General features: G+C 48.7%; 1 protein-coding gene across 5 annotated transcripts in view; it reads right to left on the bottom strand.

Moving 5' to 3' along the window:
* Nucleotides 1–26,927, bottom strand: part of BRD4 (bromodomain containing 4) — an 85,028-nt gene that overhangs the window by 9,759 nt on the left and 48,342 nt on the right. For 3 of the 5 annotated variants that reach the window (XM_054693331.1, XM_037506045.2, XM_037506046.2), the window contains exons 2-11: nt 22,713–23,031; nt 19,036–19,173; nt 17,611–17,746; nt 15,677–15,966; nt 14,710–15,072; nt 13,440–13,568; nt 8,371–8,580; nt 7,730–7,926; nt 7,141–7,436; nt 6,423–6,533 (exon numbers count right to left, since the gene is read on the bottom strand). In XM_054693331.1, the coding sequence (XP_054549306.1) occupies nt 6,423–6,533; nt 7,141–7,436; nt 7,730–7,926; nt 8,371–8,580; nt 13,440–13,568; nt 14,710–15,072; nt 15,677–15,966; nt 17,611–17,746; nt 19,036–19,173; nt 22,713–22,997 (2,155 nt within the window). In that variant the 5' untranslated portion in view covers nt 22,998–23,031. Of the gene's footprint in view, nt 1–726; nt 2,009–3,182; nt 5,802–6,422; nt 6,534–7,140; nt 7,437–7,729; nt 7,927–8,370; nt 8,581–13,439; nt 13,569–14,709; nt 15,073–15,676; nt 15,967–17,610; nt 17,747–19,035; nt 19,174–22,712; nt 23,032–26,927 lie in introns of those variants that run through there. The other 2 variants (XM_037506050.2, XM_037506049.2) reach the window with 2 other exon arrangements.

Here is a 26,927-nt window from a genome sequence, read left to right as displayed (position 1 = left end):
GGGCACAGGTGACAGCTCAAGTCTAAAGATCATTCAAGTTCTCTGTCAGATGGAAGCCCAATGGACAAGAATGATGGCATCCCTGACAGTGAGGGTATTAGGACCCCTGCAGCTGAAAGCCAGCCCTTAGCCACACCCATTTGCATACAACGTGGAAGGAAGCAGTGCAGCCCATGGCCAACACTGTGGCAATCCAGGCTGCCATTTATTCCAAATAGCAGACCTTCCTGGAAAGACAATGCCAGCAACATCCCAAGGTCCTGTGGGAATCTCCAGGCATGAAGCCTCCCAGTCCAAGCCATGTACAGCTGCACTAGGAACACATCAGGCACAGTCCAAAGAGCAGCTCAAAATAAGTCTGTTTGGCAAATGGAGCTGGAATGGAGGCCAACTGGCCAGAGGATCAGGGAGCACCAGGAATCCCCAAGTAACACTGCAGGGCCTAGGAAGCTCTGGGGAAGCTGAGCTAGAACCCAAAGCCAAGGCTGGACTAGGGCAGTTACAGCTGCACAGACCCCAAGGAGAATGGGGAGGCGTGGCCCATGGGCTTACATCACCATGGTGAAGCGAGCCTCCTCAAGCCTGCTTCTAGCTCCAGGAGAAAGTCAGGCCTTTCAGAAGCACATACAAATTACACTTAAAAACCAAAAAAAAAAAAAAAAACAAAACAAAACAAAAAAAAAACAAAACAAATACCCCCCAATACCCACCAACCCCCCAAAAAATTCCCCCCCCCAAAATAATAACAATAAAACAAATAAAAAAAAATCTCCCTGAAACACAGATACTGTTTCTTAGGGAACTTTTTGTGTCAGGCAGCTTGTTTTTGCTGCAACAACTAGATTCATGACCAAAAAAGGGCAGAATTTGTTTTTATAGGGAAAAAAAAGTCTATTTAGTACCTCTCAGAGGGCTTGGATGATGAGGCCACCCTGCCTGCCCAACCCCCAGGGCTGCCAGCATCCTAGGTGGTTGTACAGGACTGGAGACTGGGAGTGTCTGCCAATCCCTTAGAGATGAACACCCAGCTGGCCCTGGGGGATTCTGAAAACCCCATCACTGACTGTTCCAATATCCAGGCTTCCAGAGCTCTTTCTTGCCATGAGCGCAGATGCCAACTATGCTGGGGCAGTAATGATAGACTTTAGGGGCCAGGTCAGTTGGCTGTGGGGCGGCTCCACCCAAAATGCTCCTCACACTGCAGCTAGGTTCTGAGATGCAGCCCGCTCCTAAGTGCCTGGGAGAGCAGCCCGAGAGGTCCTTTCTCTATGTGACTGTAGAAGAGGTCAAGGAAGTTGGGAAAATGCCCAATGGCAACATGGGAACAGTGAAGATGAGAGGAGAGCTCCAGGGATTTGAGAGTCAGCTGTGGCTGGTGAGATAGCCTCCGGTTGATGGGAGTCTCATCAGCTATCAGAAAGGTGGCTAAGGGACAGCCTCACTGAGCCATCAGGCTATATACTTGCCTCTAAAGCCCCCATTCCTCACTTGGGAAAGCTCTAGATGTTAGAATGTTCTTCCTGTATGAGATCCTTCCTGGGCTAACATCATTGCAAGGCCCAGGAAGGAAGCAGTTAGGATCCAGAGTCCCAGAAAAAAGGAGGGGATGGAAAGAGAAAACATACTTGTGATGGGGCCTTGCACACGGAACAGCACCTCATGTATGCATGTGCAGGGGAGATTGTCATCACCCTCCAGGGGATGCCACCCACCCAGAGAACCCCAGATGACCAGGGAGGTTGGGTGGGATAGCCAGGCAGTCTTTACACAGGAGACCTGGGCGGCGGGCCAGGCAAGCAGCCTTCCCGGAGGCGGGACTAGGCGTGTGCTGCTGGACATGACTAATCCACCCGGGGGGAACAGGCCCAGGGCTCTGAGGAATTCCATAACTTGATGGAGTCCTGTCCCTTTCACAGAAGAAAATGGACTTAAGCTATAGCTTGCTGGGAAGGAATCTGGAACTGAAGACCGTTTTATTAAGAGTCCGTGTCCATTGATTAGGCAGGACCTACATAGAGGGAGAGAGAAACCAGTGTGAGAGAAATGGTGTGGAATGTACCATTCAAGTCACAAGAACAGAAGAACTGTAGACTAAGCCAGCCTCCTGTGCCCTGCTCCATGACAGGGCACGAGAGAATGGCACAGGAGACTAGGAGGCCTGCCCCTGCCTGCTCAGTCAAGGGTGGCGACAGACCCACCTTCCCAAAGAAGGGACACAAATCCAGCACATATGGATGTCTCCAAATTCCTGCACCTGTTTATATTTCTAGACAGAACTACTTCCAGTAACATGTTCATATGCATCCTGAGAGCACGCTAGCATTTCCTTTACCTAAAATTACTTCTTTTCAAGCTGAGAGGCACCCCTGCCAGCCCTACTTCTATCATTCCTGAATATCAGCCTGGTGCAGCCCTTGGATTAAGAGATTATACCCTCCAGGGTTGCTTTCCTACACTCCTCTATTTTAGGGGGTTGCTGGCCCTTTGGGCTTAGATTGAGGTAAAGTAAAAGCCCCTAAGAAAAAGGCTCTGAGGTATAGAACATCAACCAATGGCCTCATCTCTGATTTCCTACAAACCCCAACAAACAGAAAACAGATACACACATTGTTTAAAAACAAACAAAAAAGGCCAATGAAGAAAATCTCATTCCTTGTCTAGGCCGTCCAATGTGATTCCACTTAACAGGGAAGGGGCATGGGGTCCATTCCCACCCACAGGGCAGAGCAGATTCCTCTACTGGAATCTCAGATGCAGCCAGCACTCCTCTCCCAGCTCCCCAAGTGGGTGCATGGGAAAAGCCCGCCTACTACCGGCTTCGCTCTAGACATTCCACAAGCTGCTCCCGCCCATCCATGAGCTGGAGAATCCCACCAGCTGCAACCCCTGCCTGTGTAACAGGTCACCTAGTTTCTTCCTACTCCCATCCTACCCTCATAAGAGGTCTCCTCCATCACACACCCCCCCCACCCCAGAAAAGTGTTGCACCCTTGGAGGGGGCAGCAGCAGGTCCCAAGATGGGACTGGGATCAAGACCCTCAAGGACCCTGGGGGTTTGAGCTGAGGCTGGATGTCTGGGAAGTTAGGCTCCATGGCCTCTCTGCAATTTCCAGTGCAAATCTTTCCAAAACACCAAGCATTCCTCTCTCCCCACCCCCACCCACCCCAGAGCTATTAAGAAACACCCACATGTTCCAATCCTGGGAAAAAAGAAACCAAGAGACTGAAATAGCCAAAGTGTGCTCCCACTGCAACTAGAAGACCAGGCCCAAATCCAGGGGAATCACTCCTCACATCTTCTACCTGGTCCAGCCCAAGTAGCTGGGGAAGAGGGTGATGAGTGCTCCTGAGAGGGACATGAGCTGGCAGTCCATCCCTACCCAGAAAAACCTGTGGGTGGCATTTGGGAAGAGCCTAGAGTCAACAACATGATGGTGTAAAAGCTGGAGGGAGGACTCCTAGGACACCCTTGGTGCCCACAAGGTCCCATCTCTGCCCACAGTCCACCCATGACTATGGCAGAAAGGGAGGAACCAGAATGCCCACCTCTGATTGCCCAGAGAGGTCTACACATGGATGCCATGGGGCTGGAGGAGGGTGGAACTAGTACCCTATTACACTCTCCCCATCCCAATAATGAACCCATGAGTAGAACCAAGGTTTAGCCAGAATCCAAGCACAAGGAAAAACTAAAACCCAAGCCAGGTTCAAAGATGTGGGGCTGGGCTACCATGCTTTGTGCCACTGGATAGGGGAAAGGAACCTGGTAGCATGGGACCAAGCTAGAAAAAGCAATTCCTCTCCTAAGTCTATGGGTGCAGCTCCTCCCTTACTGCCCCTCCCGAGCAGCCAATGGTGGCATCTTTGTCTGTGGACAGCAGCTAGAAAAGAGGTTCCAGTTACCACCCCCAAGCCCATTTTTGTGCCTCAGTTTCATTTTGGTGAGTCATGTCTCAGGGCCTTGTTGACAGAACTGACCCCTCAGTACAAGTGACAAAATAAGCCCTCTTAGGAGTTTCAGTTCTAATCCAAATGGAAACACAAGAACAGGAAGGCAAAAACAACTATGCCTTCAAAAGACAAAAGGAATACCTTCAATAACCCTCACCCTGCCCCTGTCCAACATCACTTCTGGTAGGACTGCCCGTAACTGGTAACAGAAAATCAAGGTTACCTGACTCCCTGAACCCAGCAACTGCTGGAGGAGCCGCTGGGGAAGACTGTGCAGTTTCCAGTGCAGGACAGGGTGGTGGACAGTCAATTCAGGGGTAGAGGGCACAAACTATGGGGCAGGTCTCTCCCAAGAGAAGCACCCAGTTGGCTCACAACAGAATTCTCCAGTGTACACAGCAAAGGAAAAGCCAGGATCACAAAGACAAAAGGGAGTCACGCAAAACTCAAGGTGGGAGGGTGCCGAAGAAGAGCATCAAGTCAAAGGCAGCTGAGTGCACTGTGAGGGCCAGACTGCCAGAGCCTGGGAGCCTACAGACCGGCAGCTCTGCGACTGTAAATCTCACTCTCCTTTCCGCCAAGACAGCTGTTCCCAGGACTCTCAGATTACTTGTTGCACAATCTTTTCCCTTTCTTTTAAAGGGGGAAAAAAAAATGTGAAAAAGTAAAGAAAACAATCTCCACAGCAGAACTGCTGGAAATGCCGTCACGGCTGCTCCACAGCAGACGAGTGGAGAGGTAGAGAGTAGGAGCCTTCCCGCCCAAATCAAATGCACCCTGAAGAGGTACTTGGGGGTCAGAGACAAAGGCCATGGTCATCGAGCGGTAGTAAAGACATCAAGATGTGCCACATCAGGGAAAAAAAGCAACATCCCCCTCACACACACACTTTTAACTATAAGGTCCTCTACCAAAAGTTCAGCCTTTGGAGTTTTCTTTTGTTGGCTAAGAGTCCTAAGCAGAAAAGCCTGCAAAACTCTGAGTAGAAGCAGTCTACTAGAAAATTTAAAAAGTGCAAAAACCCAGAGCCAAGGCAGACCCAAGACATTGCTGGAAGCAAAAGTGAAAAGTCAACGGCCACTAGGAATGCTAATTAAGCCTAAGAATACAGCCATTCAGGGAATACAGGCCACTGAACACAGTGGGCTAAGGCTTGGGGCCAGCCTTTTCTGGACAAGCATGGTGCATGGTGCCCCCTACTGGATGATAAAAATTAAAATACAATAGGGATGGAGTTGATATGCAAGAAAAAGGGTTAAAGGATGGTGGCAGGAGGCCAGCATATTACCCACAGCAGTCTGCATAAAGCAGGAGTTCCCTAACTGCATAAAGAACAGTTTAATGAATTTCATGTCATTCAGAGCCACTGAAAACAAGGTAATCCAGAGCACTGAGAAGCCCTTATCCCATCCACTGCTTTACTGTAAAAGGGAAGAATAAGGTCCAGCTCACCCCTCACTCCCCCAAACAGGGTCATGTGCACACTTGCTCCAGAGTTGTTTAAGGGATCCTCACAGTTGCTTGGCACCAGGTCCCGGCATTAACATGAACCGATGAAGTGGGGCTTATTGGTTATCTCCAGTTACAATCAAATACCAGAGACGAAACAGGTCCATGAACACACTAAGAGTCTTTGTTGCCCCAAAACATGTTTCCCATGTGGATCTGCTCAATGAAGCCTGCCTGATGGGGTGTGCCTGAGGCCCTAGAGCGCTGCTCTCTGGCTTAGAGCTAGACCTGTTCAGGACAACTCGGCTCTCCCAGACATAGACGGCCTCACAGCAGGGGCTGGTTCCCAGGCTTCTTTCTTCCCTAGCCTCTCCTCTGGGCCAGTCTGAGCATCTGCTCCCCTGGGAATAATCAGGAAAACACACATTTGGAGGAAAGGAAGGTGGGTGGTGGGCTCTGTCCAGCCACCAGGGGCAGGGAATGGTGGAGTGGGCCAGTGGAGTGTGGGATAAGGGGCTGTTAGAGGCACAGGACAGGCGTGTTAGGAGCAGGGAGCACACTGGGGAGGAGGGCAGTAGCAGGCTGATGGCAGGGGCTGCAGCTTGCAAGCAGCACCACAAACACTGGAGCCCTGCCAACCATGTCCCTAGAATGGCCACACTGCATGCAGCTGTGATACACTAAGACACAGGGCTGGGCAGGGTCACACAGTAATGTGGATGCCACCACCTGAGCCTAACACTGGCAGCTGTGTCCTTTCCCTCCCACTCCCCATCCCGTCCCCCAGGGCTCCCCTCCCTCTCCACCCTGAGTTCTACACTACCAACATTCTTAGTCACTTGTCCTTCCCTCAGCCTAGGCCACAGGACATGTGTCATGCTACTCACCACCACCCCAGTTAGAGGGTTAACAGGGTGGTGGGATGGATGACAACTGTCTCCAATTGCCAGTAGCCTAGACACAGGGCTGCAAGGGTGTGAGCTCAGGCAGAGTGAGACAAGATATGAAGATAGATACCCAACCTGTTTCGGAGTCTTCGCTGTCAGATGAGCTGGACTCGCTGGTGCTCTCTGACTCCGAGGATGAGAAACCCTTCATCTTAGAGGAGCCAGCAATCACATCCACTTTCTCTGCTACAATCAAAGCAAATAGGGACAGTGTCAGGCAAGGCCCTGACTACTTTCAATCATTCTAGACTCTGACCAGTCCCATGTTCCCTAGAGGCACACTGTTAACCTACTGCAACCCAGCTAAACACTGGGCTTATGCTGGAATTTCAAGATCTTTCAATCTCTCAGAAAAACCTCTCGAGGATTCATCAAGGATTCAGAAGCTATTCCCCTAAACACAGACATTGGTTCATGTGGGCTCCCTCAGCTACTTATTTGGCAGCAGGTAGAGAAGACCCAGATATCTTTCTTCCTGCCATGGCCTAGCTCAAAGGCAGCCATCCAGGGATAAAAGAAGCTGCTGATGAGAGCAAGGTTTAGGACAGAGCAAGGTGTAGGTGAGCCAGCATGGCCACGACAGAGAGTGAGTTCAACTTTACAACCCCCAGTTCTACGTTGAGGACACAGATTTTGTAATCAAAACACAAGTTTGCATAGAAAGAGGGCTAGGTTCAGAAGGTCAATCATGGGTGCCCATGGGCCTAAGGGAAAGGGCACCAAGGAGAGTTCCAGGGCCCAACAGTCTTCTAGGCTGGTACTGGGAATAACCCGCCTCGGGGCCCAAGGACACCTTGAGGTTTCCTCTTCTTGCGCAAACAGGAGGTAACATAGCGCTCCAGTTCCCGCAGGGTGGATGGCTTCAGGGTCTCAAAGTCAATCTCAATCTCATCTGGATTGGAGTTCTTGAGTGATGGCTCCCTCGATTGGATGATGTGTACCACTCGACCTAATTTCTCGCCCGGGAGCTTGTTGATGTCCAGGCTGAGCTGCCGCTTCTCCTCATATGACATGGGCTTACATTTGTCCTCTTCCTCAGACTCATAGGCAGGTGGGGGTTTGCTTTTCATTGGCGCTGGTTCCTTCTTGCTATGGAGGGACAGATGCAGATATCATTAGGAAGGGAGGCTCCCTAGGTGAAGCAGAGAAGCACAGGCTTCCCAGGGAACACCAAGTTCCTCCACCTGTGCCCCAAACTTGTGGGAGAGAGGCCTTATCACATCCCCCTTTTGGCAGTCTTCCCATGCCAACCACACTCCCATCCCAACCATCCTCCCCCTCACCATACAGGGTAAGTACCCAAGGCTCATTCCAGGGTCCCTTTCTCCCCACCCAGGCAGAAAAGACTGTGGGAGGGAGGAGGGGGGTCTTGTTGCACAGACCTCAAGGTGCTGTTGCTGTTATTTTTCTTTGTCTTTTTAGGAGGAAGTTCCTTAGCTTTGTTTTTCTTATTCTCCTCTACTTCCTCTTTCTTTTTGTGCTTTTCTTTTTTCTTTTCCTTCTTGTCTTTCTCCTTTTTCTTTGGTTTATTTTGCTGGGGCTGCGAAAGGGCTGCAAGCTGCTCATGCACCGCTTTGAGCTGTGAACCAGAGAGGCAATACATTTCACCCATCAACCTGAATGGACCCCAGGTGTCAAGGTTTAAGGATGAGGGAACTAGGAAGGCAGGAGGGTAGGAAGGCAGACATGTGGCAGCGAGGGCTTCACAGCAGGCTTTGCAGAGAAAGGAGCAGTCAGGCAGGCAGCCCCAGTAGAGATGGACATTCTGATTCTTGCTCAGCTCCTCCTTTCTGCCACCACAGGATCCAGAAGCCTTGCTTCTACCTGGAGAATGGCCCGGCCCGGCCCTACCTGCCGCCCCGCCCCCATTTGTGGGATCAACAAATAAGAGATCTGCAAAAGGGAGAAATACTGGTCCCATGGGACCTAGAAACAAGGATCTCTTCTGAAGACCTTTAGTGAGACTACCCTCTATGGTTCACGGATCTAGGAAGACTGGGAGTGGAGCTGGCCCACTGCTTACCTGCTCCTGGAGCTCAGCCAGTCGTTGGGCCCGCTCCTCCTCAGAGTCATCAGTGGAGCTGTCACTGTCTGTGGAGCTATCACTGCTGCTGTCGCTGGATGAAGGTGGAGCCACAACCTTCGTGGGGGGTGGCACTGCCGGGGAGGACACTGCCACCACAGGCTCTTCAGGCTCATCTGGCATCTTGGCAAAGCGCATCTCGAACACATCCTGGGGGGAAGCCATGCCCGTGAGCAGGCCGTGGCCCAGCATCACCATGAGGAGCAGAGAGGGCTGGACTGATGGAGAGTCCCCTCCCAGCTCTCCCAATGCGCCTCTCTCAAATCTCACTTTGAAGAGAAAGGTGCTCTGATGTGGCCTGGTATCCACTCCCCAGGAGGCAGTCAGCCGGCTGAGGACAGCAGTGGGCTGAGGGCAAGACCCACAGAAAGTGTGCCCTGAGGCTCTGCACATCCCAAGGGAACCTTCTGAAGGCCAGGCTGGCTTCTGGACACTGGGACCCAACAGTGAACACAGTAGGAGGTGTTGTCCACCTCCAGTCCACATTCCGGCAAGGAGAGGGTGGAGTCTGCAGTTTCAAAGAGAGCAGTTCAGGCAGAAGCAATAGCATGTGCAAAGGTCCCAAGGTGGGATTTGTGCCCAGCAAAGAACACACGATTAGTGAGGAGGCAGAGTCCTGGCTGCTGCAGGTATGTGTCTGTCTCTACTCCCCATTCCTCACATTACCTCTGCGGCAGACAACGCAACTGAGCCATGCCACTGGACAAAGGAGTCTCCAGGATATGCCAGGGAAAGTGAGGAAGATAGTATAATGGACATGGGTACTGATGACAAGTTACATGGGAGGAAGACCCCTGTGAAATACAAATTCAACGCTAGGATCCAGGAGTTAAATGAAACTGTGTAGGGAGTCACAAATTAAGTCCTAGAGCAGGTAAGAGGGCAAAGAAAATGTACAGGAGGGATGCTGACCAGAGACCATCACTGTCTGGACTGTTTAGGAATGGGATTCCAGGAAAAGAATGGTCTTCACTTCAAAGTGGAGGCCCCATCAGTGAACAGACCCTGCCTGACCCCAGTACCTTGGATGCAGGAGGCTCAAGTCCCCAACTGGCTCACATTAGTATCCAGAGAAGAGCCAGGGTTGCTGTCCAGAAACAGTGGGCAGGCTAGAGAAGTGAGTCAAGCACTGAGAGGTGACCATTTACCAAGCGGGAGCAGCCAGAAAGTACCACCTGGTCACAAGGACATTCCTGGTCCTTCCTTCAGGCTGTAGTATTGTGGAGGCACTTATACTCCCCAAGATCCCAAAATCAAAAGCAATAGACAGGAGACTAAGCAGGACTGGCTGGGAAGGCATCCCAGGGCCTATGGCACTGGGATTGCCAGCTTCCAGTCACACCCTACTGCATAAACATCATCCTCCAGTCTGCTCCGGTCCCAGTTTGGTGTATCAGGGAAACACATACAGCTCTAGAGCAGTGAAACCTTCCTGCTATTGCAGGAAACCTTCCCAAGTAGCCAAGACCACCTTGTACCTGCTAGATACCAGCTCTGCAGTAAATAGGAATGATGTGTATTGTACCCTATTCTCAAGGGACATAAACAAGCAGCTGTGGAAGGCCTGTTAAGTGCGCAGGTGGTGCTGAGCACATGGGACCTGAAACCTATGCAGGAAAGGGCAGCTGAGACAGAGATCCAGGCAGGACAGCACCAACATGGGGTCGGGCAAAAGGCCAGCAAACCTAACAAGCTGTACTCAGGGGAAGTGGCTGCTAAGGGAGGACAGTGATGGTACATGAACACCTCCAACAACCACATCCACTGCAAAACCAGCAGCAACTCTTGCAGATGTGCCCAAATATCCAACCCACTCTAACACTCTGGGTTGCAAGTGAATTCTCAGCATTAGCAAAGCACAATAGTTTCAGAACAAGCATCTCCTTCTCATTATAATACTGAATAGCATCACCTAACTGGATGTCATCAAATTCATAGGGGAAACAGGTCCTCATTCCCTTTAGTGAAACCGATGCTGGGGTGCTGGGAGGTTTTATGTCCAAAGACCACCCTCTTGTCCCCCTGGTAGTGGGGACTTCCCTGGTGACCTAGGGGTTAAATTTCAGCATTAACACCTCTACGCCCTGACTAACCCACATATGGCACAGCAGACCTCTCCTATCTTCGCCCACTGTTTCCCTTAGCAGTTTATTTCAGTAAACCTGACTGCTCTGCTCCCCACTCTTGTCTCCAGTGAATCCTCTCACCCGGCCTCTGGTCTATACCCCTGATTTTGTACACAAAAATTAAAAAAAAAATCTGAAAAAAGAAAAACCTTTATTAAAAAACAAAACAAAGGGCCTCCCCAGTGGCGCAGCGGTTGAGCGCTGGGTTGTGAAGCTGCCCGCGGCCTCTGCGGCGCCGGTTCGATCCCCGGCTGCTCCCTGGCCACTGGAGGAGGGTCCCACATGGCGCGCAGACCTCTCCCGCCGCCCGCTGCTCCCCTCAGCAGTGTACTTCGGTCCTTCTGCCTGCTCTGCTCCCCGCTCTGGCTCTGGTGAATTCTCTCACCCTCCTGCGCTTCTGACTGTACCCAGTGCTTGTATAAATAAAATAAAAAAATAAATCTTTAAAAAAAAACCAAAAAAAAAAACCCAAAACAGCCAGTAGTGGAGGACAGCTGGCGCTCCTTGGGGGACGCCCTTTGGTTAAAATTCGGCTCCCCCTCAGATAACCCCAGATATTGCCTGGAGCCTGGTCCAGAAAAGGGCAGGGAACCCAAGTGGAAAGAGGCCTACCAGGTGCCAGGTGCTGGGGGTACAGCCATGAGGGGAAGAGATTCAGACACACATACCCCCCAAATTTCCTATCTCTGGGATCTAACTCAGGATTCCAATGTACTTTTTTCAGCTAATGTTTTCTTTGCTATATAAAGACTGTATACCACTTTGAATGTTCATGTTTTCTCAAAATAAAACTGACAATCAACCCAAGCACCAAACTTCCAAAATACCTTTCAGTTCACAACAAAGCACAGAGTGGAGAGTAGTACCACCAGTAGTTCTGTGCCCACTAGCTGCATTGGGACACTCAGCCCAAGATGCCTTCAAGGTCGGAAGGAAGCCCCAAGTGTAGAAGCTCCTGACCTTTTTGTGAGTACAGCTGTAAAACAACAGATACAGTTTCCTAAAGGCCTGAAATTTAGAAGGCTGTAAGAAGAAAACAAAGTGGGATGATCCAGTTCCATATCACATTCTGAGTAAATCTCACCCTCTGGTCTAATCAAGAAAATAATTGGTCCCAACAACTCTCATGGAAGCAAAAAGGAGAGGGCCTTGTTCATCCCCCTTCCCCACTAGGCTAAAGCAGTGGGATCAGCTAAACCATGCAGATTCAGGAGCATGTAGAGAGAAAGAAGCAAAACAAAACCTGAAAAGCCACAAACACAGCAACTGCCTTCCAGATGAGAAGCTCATATAGGAAGACCTTCATGTCAACTCTGCTGTTGAAGCAGAGACACCTGGCAACGACACTTTCAGTAACATGCAACCCACACTGAGGGAGGCAAAATGGGCTGGGAGTAGAGGCAATCCATGCTAAGGGACACATTGTTCACACATGAAGTGGACCCCTGTGTTGAGGACCCAGCCTGGCAATTTGGAGCCAATTTGTTTAGAAGTTCAAAGTAACAACCCTTGGTGCTGGCAATGAATTTGCTTTGTTTTAGCAGTTTGCATGAAGGCAAACAAAGGGCATGGATCTCAGTCCTCAAAGGGAGGATGGAGAGGGAAGGGAAGGGGGGGGGGGCCTAAGTTGCAGATCCAAGTGCACACTGGCCACCTGGTGGCCATGTATGAAAACTGCAGCAAAATCATAAAGCCTGAACCCCCAAATGGAAAATGCACAAGCAAGCTCAAGGGTAGCCTCAAGTGAAAAGATAAGGCATCCTCCCCGCCAACTCAGAAAATACAGCAGAAGTAACTCAGGGTCTTGGGGAAAAAGAAGCTGGGAATTTTTATATTATACTTGCCACTGTAAAGATTAAAAGAAAAAGCAGATTATAAAAGCATTAAATATTGGGCCTTCCTGGTGGCAAAGGGGGTTAAGTCTCAGCACTAGGAAGCTATTGGCAGCTACTGCAGCATGAGTTCAATCTCTGGCCAGGGAGGTGACCCACATGGCACAGCAGACCTCTCCTGTCTCACCTGCTGCTCCCCTCAGCAGTGTATTTCAGTAGATCCGCTGATTCTGCTCTCCACTCTGTCTCTGGTGAATCCGCTCCCCACCCCTTACCTCTGGCCTACACCCCAGCTCTTACTGCATAAATAAATCTTTATAAATAAATAAAGGCATTAAATATTGACTTTATTCTCCATAATTCTGACTCCTCATCGTGCTATCCAGAAACCACTACTAAAACTGGGAATATTTTTTTCTTTTTAAAAAATAAACAGATGTGGAGTTAGTTCATATCTATCTGTAATCTATCACCCTTCTATCAAAGTATGCACTTTATAGCGTGTACCACTGAGGACACAACTTGAAAGTGGGCTTCTCTCATTAGGAAACTGACCACATGGCATATATGGAACATTAACAAGCAGCCACCTTGCAACTAGAAGGCAAACATACAATTTCAAAGCTCTGATGAGGAAATGAAGGAAATGTCAGTATGTCAGCTGACAACTGCAACAAAATGTCTACCTAGCAACAGTGTCCCTCTTCCACTTGAAATAGGTCTGTTTTGGAGAAGCGATTGGGTCATGCATAGCATGCTCTTCTGGCCAAGGACAGCTGAATGCAGATAAAGGGGATGGGGTCTTACTGGGATACCTCAAAACAAAATACTTAAGACCAAAATCAAAACCAACTATCCTGTGTGTTAATTATAATGAAACACTCCCAATGTAAAATGTCATGTTATTCTGACTTGAGTCCACTCGTCCAAAGCAGCAGGGCATCATACCAAAGCAGGAGACAAAAATGAAACTGCGAATGCCTATGAAGGCCCACCCAGAACCCCACCTGCTCTTTGCAGGTCTGGCACCACAACCTCTCCACAGCCTCACCTGCAGTTTGCGGGCCATGGCCACCACCTCGTGGTCAGGAGGGTTGTACTTGTAGCAGTTGGAAAACATCAATCGAACATCAGCACCAAATTCCTGAGCATCACGATACTCACGGGCCTCCAGTTTAGACTAGAGAGACAACAGAGGTCCTGGTTAGCTGTGTATGTCTGTGCTTTGAAGGGAAGTGGCAGCAGGGAGCACTGCCCATAGGAGCTCTGGGTTTAACCCAGACCTTAGTGGGGGAGGAGCCTTCACCCTGGTTCTCAGTATCAGGTGGACAAGGAGATACTATAGCAAGTCTCAACGCTAGGACTACCCAGCTAGAAGCCCTTCCACCAGGGTTACTCTAGAAGGGGCAAGTGAACACAGAATCCAAGAGGGCAGAGTTGAGGCAGAACCAAAGGGAAGGCCTGGGTACTACCAACACTAACCTGGTGCATATGTGCCTTAATGACACAGGACGGGATAAAGGTCAAAAGCAGCACAGCATTGCTCCCCTGCTCTACCTACCCCATGTTGGCACAGGCTTTCACCACTCCCAGAAGATCAAAAGAGTAGAAATGCTTTAAATAAAATCCTCTCTGGGGCCTCCCTGGTGGCGCAGGCAGTTGAGTGCAGTGCTGTGAAGCTGTCCGCAGCCTCTGCAGTGCCAGTTAGATCCCCGCCGGCCGCAGAGCAACCCGCATGGTGAGCCAGACCTCTCCTGTCTTGCCCGCTGCTCCCCATGGCAGTGTATTTTGGTCGTTCTGCCTGTTCTATTCCCGCTCTGTCTCTGGAGAATCCTCTCACCCTCCCACATGTCTGGCCTGTACCCTGGTTCTTGTATAAATAAATAAATTTTTTTAAATAAATTAATAAAATCCTCTCTGGCCTTAAATACTACAGATTTGTCATGTGTCTTCTGTATCTAGACTCTTTCCATCACAAAGCCTGACAAAGTCACAAGACTCTACACTCTCCTGGAGCCTCTGCCTCAGGTAAAGTGCCCATGGGCACAGAGAACCATGACCACAAAAAGCTCATCCTCAGAAGAGGGCAACATTGCCATCTGACCAAAATTGCCGGCATGCTGTCTCAGAGAATGTCCCCACAATCTCCAGCAGAGGGTGCTGGGTGCCTTTGAGCTGACGAGAAAGTCTATGTTGCTCTTAGGGCAGTTTCACCATCTCCCGTGGACATCATCTCCCACAGATATTCTACTGGACAGGTCCCGACCTTCCTTGACTCCAGAGCCCCTCTCCACTCTCAGCTCAGGGGTGTACTTGCTTACCTTGATTGTGCTCATGTCCATGGGGTGCTTGATGATGTCACAGTAGTCGTGCAGGCCCAGTGCCTCCACATCCACGGGCTTGTAGAAGGGCCAGGCATAGGCAGCATGCTTCTTGGCGAACATTTCCTTAAGGATGCCACTGCAGCACTTGAGCTGTTCTGAGACCTTGCTGGTCTTATCTGGTGCTGGGTGCTGCTGTGAGTCGGGTACGTCCTTCTTCGGGGGTTTCACAGGCCGGCTGCTCTCCCTCCGGGGGCCTATCTTGGTGGCCTTGGGCTCCGGGGGCAATGAGGGCGGCTCATGAATGGGGTCGATGGTGGTGGGAGTGGTGGTGTCCGCTTTCCTCTTGACCCCCTTCTTTGTCTGCCGAGAGCACAGGCACGATAGGCACAGTCAGAGGTAGTGCCTGCACAGCTGTCCCTCGGGGGCACTCCTGGAGTGAGGTCCTTTCTAGGATGCCAACACTCACATGGAATGGGGCCCACAATTTCACAGATGAAGGACTGATAACAGAGACAGCCTGTCCCACCACTCTGTTCTGCAGCTGGAATGGCAGAGACCCTACCAGTAGCAGGAGAAAGTACATAACTGAGGGCAGTTCTGCATCAGAGGCCAAAGAAAGCGTCTGAAGTATAGCTATCTATACAAGGCTGGACAGCTCTTTGAGTCAGCCCTGTACTCTGGCCACCAAGTGGGAGGCACATATATTCAGAGCACATTTGCACATATGTACAGGCAAGAGCGAGAAATGGAATGGGCAGCAACCCTTAGGAGATGGGACTAGAATACAGGATCTGGGTCAACAATGACCCACTCAGAAACACTAACAGTACCCTAGGCACCAGGACAGGTCCTGAACAAAGCATTAGTGAAGCCAAATGACACCCCCACGAGCCTCACTGTCATGGCACGTAAGAGAGCAGTTGGCGGAGGGGGTAGGAGCAGTTAGCACGCACAGGATGCTCACCTTCACAGGCTGTGGGGTGGCCGCAATGATGGGTGGGTGGCTCTGTACGGGCTGAGGGGCTGGAGCAGGTGGGGGTGGTGGCTGGGGGGTCACCAGCGGGGGTGTCTGCAGTGGCTGGGGGGGTACCACTGTCATGACAGGGGTCTGCACGATGAGGTCCGGGGTGACAGCAGGAAAGGGGTGAGGTGTGGCCTGCACAGGCAGAGGGTTCTGCTGAGGGGTCTGGGTCTGCGGAGGAGTTGATGCTTGCGTTGTGTTTGGTACCGTAGAGACACCAGGTTTTGCCGTCCCTACCAATCATAAAAAGGACAGTTGGTTAGATGCTGTGTTTGACACACACTGGCTGACCTTTGACATATACTGGCTGACTTTACGGGGACACTGCCACACATGGTGAACACACATCTGTGTGGGTATGGCATGTGCCTAAGAGACAGAACCGCATGCACACCATGGACCTTGGCCAAATCAGTCCACCTGCCCAAGGGACTTGGAGAGCAGTCACATTGTAGACAGAGAACTCAAAATGTTCTTGGAATTTTCAGGCAGAGCTGTCCTAACTCCTGAAGTGTTCACTGCCTTCTGAGTGTCTCCAGCAGGGGGCAGGTATTGACTCTGGAATCTGGCAAGCCCTGACCTCCCTGAGCCATAGGGAAGGCGAGACTATTGCAGCTGTGCAGATGAGTCCACAAACAGTTGTCACCTGGCATCACTAGCCAACCCCAAAAGTAGATGATGATCAGAGCTTAGATGTGCATGATAGACTTTGACTTGCTAACAGGGAAAGGACCTAGGACCACATATTGAACTGTCACATCCTCCCATGCACACAGGCTGCATGAAAAAGAACAGCACTCTATAAAAGCAGCCTTCACGGTGGGTGGGGGGATCCTTCTGGAACCCCAAGGAGCAAGGGTGAGCTTCTATAAGTTTTCCAGTTCTCTTTCTCCAGGGACTACTCGACTACTCGGGCTTCCCCTAAGAAATGAAACAGAGAAAGGTGCCCCATATCTGCTCAGACCAAACCCCTGGTTCCAGTGAGTGAGGGCAGGGCTCCTGGGTTTTAATGACAATGGACACCTCTTAGCAGATACAGCACCAGCTTTCCATGGCTACCACTCAAGACCAGCTTTCTTTGGCTACCCCTCAACACTACAGGGAAATCTAGCAGATCCCCTTTGCTCCCATGAAGCAACCACATCTGCGAAAGCTGGAAGCCAGGAGAGAGTAAACAATTTAGCCATGTGCCACCCTGGAACTCATCGCCCTTCTGCAGCTTCGAACTATAGATGGTAATATATAGAAGGCCTAGTGGAGCTTTTCCTGGACAGAAACATTTCACTGAATGGAGCCACTCCCCACCAGCTGCCTTGGGATCCTGTATCAGGTGAAGAGAGAGGGGTGAGGAGTGTGCAGAGACAGACTAGCAGGGCTTGACTCTGACTGAAAAAGACTGAGTGTCCAAAAGCAGGCATCACTCTGACACAAACACATGAAGATAATTAAAATGATGCTGAGATTCTAAGATGGTAAAATTAGTTAAAATTGTCTGTGGTCCGATTAATTTCTTTTCTCTAAAATGGAAAAGCAACAGATTTTCTATGGCACCAGCATGGTGAAGAATTCAAGCAACTTAAAATGCTTAGAAAAGTTATACTTTCTTTTAAACCGAGTCCGTCAAAAAAGGCAAGGCCCAAATATTTCTACTTGGGGGGAGAGCACATGTGCTCCTCTAGGTGCAGGTCCACCACTGAACCCAGCCACACCTTATCCAAAGAGCAATATGGCAGCAAGTATGTAGTTAGCTATCTTCTCATCACTCCTAGTCTTTCACTGAGCTTGGGAATGGGGCAAAGACTAGGGAGGATAAAGCCAAGGCCCTTGCTATTTCAGTGCAGGACAAACAGTGCTAGAAGGAAACAAGTGCACTCTACCTGTTTCTTTCCTCCCACGTCCTCTTCCTTTTGCCTGGACTATCATGATCTCAGTTTCTTCTGTGGGCAGTTCATTGATTTTTTGCAAGAAGAGCTTCTCCAGAGCTTCTGCCATTAAGACGATGTCATCTCCAGGCTGGAAGAGGAGATAAGCGTGGTGAGGGTTGGGAAACCCTCCTCACCTTTCTAGACAGAGAAGAGCTATCTATCCTCTGACACCCACCCTTTACCCGAAGGTCAGGGTCTGTCCCAATCTGAAACCCAAAGGGCCAAAGAAATGGTTTCACTGAGAGATACCACACAGACTTGTGTGCCTGCAGGTGCCTGAGCCAGCAGATGTACCCCTGTACCTCCCTTGAAGCTCTGGCCTGTCTGAGAAACCAACCAAATGCCTTAAGCAGTAAGAAATGCCAACCATTGTCAGGGTCCTCCCTTGCCACAGTTCAAGTTCACCAGGAATCACACAAGATTTCTTGCCACAGATATGATAGCAGGGCTCCAACAATGACCCCCTAGAACAGCTCCCTGGGACCTGGTAAATGCCAATATTGCAGTGCCCATTCTGTTGCCTCACCTACAACATGCTATTCCCAGAAGAACCTGAAGGAAAAGTAGTCAAGATCTCCTCAGTACCTCATCTGAAATGAGAGTCTCATCTATACCCCTTTCGCTTGAGTGGTGAAAGCTGAGACTTTGAGAAATAGCAAACTTCAAGAAACTCACCTACCCATCTTTTATGGGCAATTTTACCACTACCAGCAGAGGTCAAAAATTGAGTTCTGTATAGGGTTTCCCTCCAGGGCTATTCTATTTGTAGGGGTTGGTATTAATCATATCTATGGTCTGAACTGTAAAAAATGATCTGGCTCATGGCACAGTTGAATTAAAAGGTTTGGCTATGGAGTTAAGTGACCTTTGTGTATACATGAGACATCAGGGGACATATGATTCCAGAGCCACTATTTATCAATGACTGAGTCCACAGTTCTAGGTGCAGCAAGCTTCTGCCCTTACCCCCCCAATCCTGCACTGTCCCTTACTAAAACTTCTGCTGGCATATACCTTTGCACAACTACATTTTAGTCGGCTCCTTCCTGACAATTTATGTCATTCAAATAGATGGTATACCTCTCTCACCTTCTTCACTAGACATGCTCAAGAACCAAAATCCCCAGGGCATCAGAAGCACATGCTTTAAGCTAACAAGGCCAGCATGGAAATAAAAATGAGGTCAGCAACTCCACCCAGCAAAAGCAATACACCTAGTCATAAGCAAAACCCCAGGTCCCCATAACTCTGTCTCCAACAGCTTTGCCTCAGACTGTAATCCTACCAGCTCCCAGCACCCCTGCTCAGGGACTCCAGATATACCTCTCCCTCCTTCCCTCCCCAGGGCAGCTTAAGATAGCCACCCCTACCTCTCACCTTATTATAGATGTAACAGTTTGTAAACATAGTGTTGAAGTCCTGGATACATTCCTGAGCATTCCAGTAATAGTTGTTTTCCAAGCGCTTCTTTATTGTTCCCATATCCATAGGCTGTTTAATGATCTTATAGTAATCCTGGAGAGCAGAGAGAGCAAAGGGTGATGTCACCAGAGTTTCCACATGGCACTCAGGTCAACCTGAGGATCTCACTCCAGGTCACTACCACAAGTATAGGAAAAAGCCCCAGTGAGTGAACCTAAGGGAACTTCAAGGTAAAGGGAATCAAAGAAGGGTTCATAAATGCTAAGTAGCAATTTGGAGGGAAAATGTATGAGTCTACTAACTGCCTTGTCTGGGAAAAGACTGTCTTCCTTATTGAGACCTATGTTTTTTCTATTTTTTTTTTTTAATGTTAAAATATCCTTTAAAAAAAAAACAAAACAAGAATGAATGACTTTTAGGAAGCAGTTCTTATCTAATAAACCACCTGTGGCAGTTCTACTTTCTAGCCACCATTTGAAATTTTACATGTTCATAAAATGCAAAATTCTACAAAACCAGCACTCAGTCTGCCTTTAATAACTGGATCCTTTAAAGAAACTTGGGAACAGCAGTCCCTACTTTATGTCAGGTTCAGCAACTGCTATTTCCTTTACTCGTACACAGGCTGGTACCAATAAGGATCTATCAGCAACCAGATACAGTTGAACAACTAACCAGTTTAACCATGAAGGATCAGTCTTCACAGTTCTCAATATTAAAAAACCTCCAGATGATCCTCAAATCTTAGTATCTTATTCTGCAAGTGTCAGACAGAAGGAGCCAGATGCAGGTATAGATGTCTCAAAGCCCTTCAAATCAAATTACATTACTGTCACAGAGCTTTGCTCTAAATCTAAACTCTTTTTTCTTACTTTTTAAACCTATTCTAAAACCAAACATTTTAAAAAAAATCACAAAAAGCAGCACTCAGGTCTCCAAATGAAAGGAGCACAGAGGGCAGGGGGAACCCGCATATACTCTGCCCACGAAGACCTGCATTCTGAGGTCAGCACTCCCGTGATTAGACTTGGCTGGGGCATCAGGACCAAGTCCCAAGTTGGAGTCTGAAGGCAGAAGGGCAGGCTAGTGGTAGACAGTACTGGGAAAATGAACACAGAGTGAGGTTTTAAGTTGCTCTGACACCTATGAGAAAAAAAAACCAAAGCCACCAGCTTACAAGTAAGGTCTGACACAGATCACAATCTTGCCTGGGCAAGGATTATAAATTCATACCGGAAGCACCAGCCCAGAAGCCATGAAGGGGGACTGAAACCAGGTTTTCTGTATTATATTGTGCTCTGATCACCTTATCCAAGAAAACCAAGTCCAGATACATCTGTCCCAATGGAAACTTAAACTTTTTATTATTCTATGGCCAACAGTCTCTTAGAAGTATGGTTGGTGTTTCAATTGGCCACAGTATGTTAAATGGAACAAGGGCAAACAGGACAGGACGATGGTAGAAGGGATGACGACAAAAGACTGCACTCTGTGCGTGATGGGGGGGGGGGCATTGGGTTTAGGGTCATAACAATCCAAGCATACACATGATATAAATATACTAAGTGAAACATCTAATATGAATCAGGTGCCAAAGACAGGTAAAGATCTAGAAGGCATCAGAAAACAGAGAAAGAAGGAATTCTTTTTAGGGTGGACCCAATGACATAGAGGAGTCTCTGGAAAACTGGTTTTAGCATGATAATGCTGTCAGCTGCCCTGGCCCTCCCTGCCCCTCCCAAGACAGCTCCTGGTACTCCCACTTCTCTGAAGACATCTGGTCTGTGGCACCATTCATCAGCCTCTTTTTCCTAAGTCAGAACTGCCAGGAGTGTCAACAATAACAAGGATGCACACTCTGCCCTCCACCTCCACTTTACAGAAAGTGGTTCCAAATCCTCAAACCATGTCCTAACAGACTACCTATCACACGTGTCTGTCCCACCACAAAGGATGTTGCCGTCTCAGGACCTCAAGCTCCACAGCCCCCTGCATTCTCTATATCACCCTCTCAACCCTCCTTGCCTCTGCAACTTAAAAGTTTTCCTGTAACAAACCATCCCTTCTCCATCCTGGTTCAGCCCAGCTTTCCCGTCAAAGCCAAATTTCTTGAAATGATGGCTTCACATCCTCACCTGATCATTCACACCGGCGAGAATCTGGTTTCTACTTCTGCGTCACATCTTCCTAAGGTCACCAATGCCTTCCTAAAGGCCAACAGGAGGGTCAGGTCGGAATCCTTCTCTGTGACCTCCCTGTAGGTTCTGATGTGTAAACCTGGGGAACTGCTCTCTGCCAGTGATTCTCCTGGCTCTCTTCTGTAGGCCTCATACCTAACCACTGGGCAAAGCTCCCCTGGTTTCCCCATTACTAGCTCCTTCTCTTCCACTCTTTGTATCTGGTTCTGGAAATATCACCCTAACCTGTGGACCTGCTCAGTCCACTAGACCAGCCCAGAGTCTCGTGCAGTAAATTCTCCCAAGAGTCATTCTCCAGTGACAGATTGACTGTCTCTACTCCTTGTCCTGGTCAATTGTGAGAGTGGAGTCTTGAAGCCCAGAACTTCATAAGGATCTCCTTTTGCCTTTACCCCTTTTCCTGAGCCAGTTTATGACCCAGGCCTACAGTGCCTTTCCTCCCCCCCAAGCGCATATGAGGATTATTCAGTGGATAGATAGTACTGGACAGAGGAACAGTCAAGTTCCTCGTTCCTGAGAATGGCAACCTGACAAGGGCCAAGGCTGTTCCTACACCATGCACTTTCAGCACTGGCAGACCACACCTGAGTCATGGTAACCATCATCTAATTCCAATCCCCTCACTAAGAAAAGGTGTGGGGTTTGGCAAATAGCAGATGGCAATTTAAAGACAATTAGTCCTTGATGCTTTGAAGAAAGGAAAAAAATAAAAGCATTTAACCATTTGCTCCTCAAGGTTTAGTCAGGGATACAATCTGAGTTTTCAGAACCATGTACTAAGGGATATGGGCAAAGGGAAAACTCCAAGAACGAGAAGAGGACCAGAATACAAAAGAACAAATAACAAGTGCAGTGTGGCCATGACAGGCCAGGGCAAAAAGTTCACCCCAGAGAGACTAGGTATGCACACTTTAGAGGCACCCTCTTCTCTATGGTGTCCTTTCTACATGCCTACTCCTTGGGAGAGATGACCTCTACTTTCTCCTTCCCCCTGCTCAGGGTGATGATGTTGTCAGTACCAGAACACCACTGCATCAAGTCAGTTCCCCTCCCACATAGCTCAACCAACCACCTCTGCTCCAAGGACAGACACTGTGCCTGAGAAGAAAGGGCCCAGAGTGTAAATGCAACTGACTTCAGCTACTGATGAAACTGGATGGAAAGCTGCAAGCACTCCTTCATCCCCATTTCACCTCTCCACATATTTTCTGGGAAGTAAATAGCTAAGAAACCAGTTCCCTTTGAGGGCACATAACACACTCTTGCTTCTTCCCTGTTTTCACTTACTGGGACTGCTGAAATGCTTACTCAAGGGTCTCCATACTTATACAATGACTCCAAATACCTTTCCAACCTCCCCATGAGTCTGTCCTCACTAAGAGCATTGCAGGAAGAGGCCAAGGACTAGGGCCTGGCCTTGCCCAAGTTACTCACAGGGAGGTTCAGTTTGACGGCGTCCACAGGCTGCTGGAAAGGCCACGCAAACTGATGTTTCCATAGTGTCTTGAGCACCACTTTGAGCAGGTATTGCAGCTGGTTGGTCTGCCTCTTGGGCTTGTTGGGGTTGGAGGTCTCTGGGGGTGGGGGGTTGGTGCTGGCTGCGTTGGTTTGCTGGGGTTGGGCCTGGGCCTGCGTTGTAGACATTTGGGTAGTTTCTAGTCCATCCCCCATTACTGGCAGATTTCTCAATCTCGTCCCAGGGCCACTCTCCGCAGACATGCTACTGATCCCATCACATTCTTCACTGGGCACTCTACAAGGAAGAGAAAAGCCACCGTCAAGAGACCAGGCAGCAGATGGGTATTGTTCAGAATGACATGTCCCTGCGTGCATATACCACCCCCAACTCCTGGTGTCCTCCAAGGGCTCAACTCCCCTGGTGGAGACAGGGAGTCACTCCACGTACCAACTAAAAGCACCCCAGTATCTACTCTCCTTATCCACAGAAAGAGACATCAGTTATACCAAGAGTGAGGGACAAGGCCTGGAGTAAAAGCCGACTAGGAGCCCACAGGGGCTGAGAGCACAACAGTTCACAGAAAAGGGGGTACAACAATAAACACACCAGGTTTTCACAATATCAGAATTCTAAGAGGACAATGCTTGTGTGAGAGAGAAAGCATGATCTAGCTGCAAGTCCCCAGGTAAGTTTGCATTAAAATTCTGTTGTGTCTTTGTGGCACATGAAGTATTGAGCCACATCAATAATTCCACTTGGTGCGTGGGAGCCAGGCAGGGAGCAGGAAGGTTAGGCCTGGAACATAGTCTATGAAGTTCATTGCTGAGTGCTGAGTTCAAAGCCTCATGCACACTAAGAACATTTTCTTGGTATTTAAATAATGCATATTTGTTGACTAAAGAAATCCCACAAGGAATCCACCGTTAACAAGCATAAATCCATACCAATCTATCATTTTCTTGACCAGCTTTTCAAAACTTGCTTATAGAAATGCAAAGGGGGTACCTTCTGCGACCTGCATAGGGGGTAGGGCAAGAAACCCCTGCTCAATGCCTTATGAGCACCCAGTACTGTGTACTCCCCTCATCTGAACAACTTCTGATTTGGGCCAAAACAGTGTGACAGATATCTTACAAGGTCATTCTGTGTAGCTGTCCAGTTATTCTACTGGGACAGTCATAGATCATGGGGTACACATCATTTTATTGCCAAACTGCCCTCCAGAAACACACTAAAACCATCCCTTATTTGCAGTGCCAAGAGTTGCCATACTCAATAAGAAACATCTGCTCAAATGTGTACTGACCATTTACATTTTATGCACTGTGTTTCTGAAAGGCCTCCACTATAAAGAAAAAGAACAATCAGCTTTAAACTCAATCTTAAACTCAATCTTTGGCTTAAGAAAGACTATGTGAACTAGAAGCCTCTCACAAGCCTCTCTGGTAATAAATCCAGGAGATCAAGTAGGAATAGGAAAACACTTCTGGCTTGGGAAGTCAGACAAAGATTTAGGAAGAGTACAAATGTTAAGGTCAGAGGATGGTGGTGGCCATAAGGGGGAAAAGACAGGCAAGCTGGCTGGATCTGTCCAGGCTCTCACTCTGGAACTTGTTATGTTCCCACACAGGCTAAGAACTCTAGTTGCTGATGAATTACTCATAATTTAGTCCAAATGTAATTTAAACCAAGGTTTACATAAAGGTTTTTGCAAATGCAGCTCTGGCAAGTGGCCAAAGTTTAAAAGCACCAAGGGTGTGTCTGCTTCGTAAAGTCACTCATCAGTGGGGTCTGCAGACAGCTTTCCTATCTGGCCTGAGGTCTGACAAGGCAGAGACTGACAGACACAGTTTGCTACCAGGGTGTTCTGACGGCAGGTTTGACTATGAAGTATTGAAAGCCTGCCCTTGGTAGGGGACTCATGGGGGAACAGCCCAAAGCACCAGGGTAAAAGACCCCAATCTTACAAAGTCAGTCCAAGAATTCAATATTGTTTGCTTTAAGAAGGCTGTTCTTTGCTCTTTTTCACCAGATTTTAAGGATATCTTTCATCTATTCTTAGATGGGCTGCCAATCACTTAGAAATACTGACTCATTCAACCATTTTTTAGCTCACAGGAGAGACCAACACTGGAGAGAAGCACTATTACCACCCTGAATGGAGACATCTAGGGCTGTGGAGGATGTTACAGCACTGCCTGTTAGTTGTCCAGAGGTGGTAATAAACTTCAACTTAATGAGGTTCAACTGCGTGCAAGACATAGGCAAGAATTTACATACTGCATCATCTCAGGGTACTCCCCAAGAAGGGAAGGGATGGCTCCTAGGGCACCCTTTAAGACGGGTGTGCTCTACCCACAGAATACCCAAGCCAGTAAGAATACAAGAAAGGTAGATTAGGGAGGGCTTTGTAGGTACAAAGCTATGTTCCTGGTAACTCTTGCACACATTCTTCTAGAAAAGGGAAATCACACTTAGAGCTGAAACCAGATCAGCATCAGTCATCAGAATCTGATGGCGACTAGAGACGGGGCCTGCTGGGCGGCAACCCATGGTGATCCTCCTCCAAAGACAAAAAAATTGTGTGTCCCAGCACTTCAAGGTGAAGGGGGGCATTGCTGAAGCAATCTCATTTGAACATAGGCATGGCGAAACACTGCAAAAGCATATTAAGTTCGGGGAACGTCACGAACTCCAATCATTTTCAAAGCAAACTGGGCAGACCTGCTTCAGGCTTCAGGCATACAAGGCACTACCCCCTGCTTCACCAGGGGTAGCAAGTTTGGTCCTGGAAAGAAGCGTCTATAGCATGAATCATGGCAGGGGAGCGGGGATGGATGATGGAGATGCTGCTAGTAGAGGAGAGCACACATGAGATGTGCTCAGTGGGGGTTAGAAAAGGATAGGATGGCTCTGGAGTCCAGAGACCCAAGGAAAGCAGAAAAGAGGCCACACACAGAGCTAGGGAGGGAAGCACCCACAGACTGGAGTTAAGGTATAGAAGTCAAAAGGCGCTTGCTCAGAGAAAGGTGACATCACAGGAGGAATCTGGCCAAGAACATCACTGCTGACCCCGAGTAAAGCAGGGTGTGGTGAGCAATCTGAGTGGAGGACAGAGGGAGGCAGCACTGGACCCTACATGGAGCCCTGCAGAGAAAATTTTTTTCTAAGATCTGAGGTTCAGTTGATAAAGAATGGGACCCTCAACGTTCAGAGACGTTATGTCTATAATCACCTGCAGAGCAAGAGACCAAGGCTCAGGTAGGACATGGGAAGGTTTACAGAATTAGGTCCCTGGAAGCCACCAGGGGAGTATAGACTGGCTTTAGATGGATGCTGTTTAATCATTCAATGTGTGTTCCACTCTATTCTCTTTCTAGTTTTGACAAGGAAAGTTCCTGTTTGGTAGCAGTAAAAAAGGCTGCCCACAGAGGTCACAGATGTTTCTAAATAAGATTTAGGGGTCTCCCTGGTGGTACCAGGGGTTAAGCATAGCAGTTTGAAGCAATCCACAGCCTCTGCAGCACAAGTTCGATCCCCAGCTGGCCAGGGAGCAACTGACATTGCGCAGCAGACCTCTCTTGACTCGGCCGCTGCTCCCCTCAGCAGTTTATTTCAGTTAGTCTGCCTGTTCTGCTCCCCACTCTGTGTCTAGTGAATCCTCTCATGCCTCAAACCGCTGGCCTGTACCCCAATACTTGTATGCATAAATAAATAAATCTTAAATAAATAAATGGGATTTAACTATTACTTGTTCTCATGGCATTTAGTTTTACTAAATTTCTGTGTAACTTTGATTTCCTTTGAAAGTAAAGATACAATAAACAAAAATAATGAAACTGATAAAAAAAAGGATCAAGACAGGAAAGGATGGTGACAGTCAGGGAGCGTGTCTTTAGAACTTCTGTGGGACCACGAGGATCAGGTAGGACATAGGAGGGCTGACAATATGCACAGAGAGCCTCTGGCTTGTTCTGCCTCCAGAGGGGAGCCAGAAAGGATTGAGAGCTGACTGAAGGTAGAGAAACCAGTGGGTCAGTACTTTTGAGTTTGCAGGAAACTGCTAGAAGAGGGAAGAGGATACAGAGGTTTTCACAGCATGCAGAGACTGTTAAGCCATCTTCTCAAATCCTCTATGGGTAACTGGATGGGGGCATTTATTGGGTAACTACAGAAACTGGGAGTAGGGG

Source organism: Talpa occidentalis, unplaced genomic scaffold, assembly GCF_014898055.3.
Source record: "Talpa occidentalis isolate TD23 unplaced genomic scaffold, MPIMG_talOcc4v2.1 talOcc4.12, whole genome shotgun sequence".
In the NCBI taxonomy this organism is placed as follows: Eukaryota; Metazoa; Chordata; class Mammalia; order Eulipotyphla; family Talpidae; genus Talpa; species Talpa occidentalis.
Note: the sequence above shows the minus strand (reverse complement) of the source record. Positions and strands in the feature narration are given on the sequence as shown.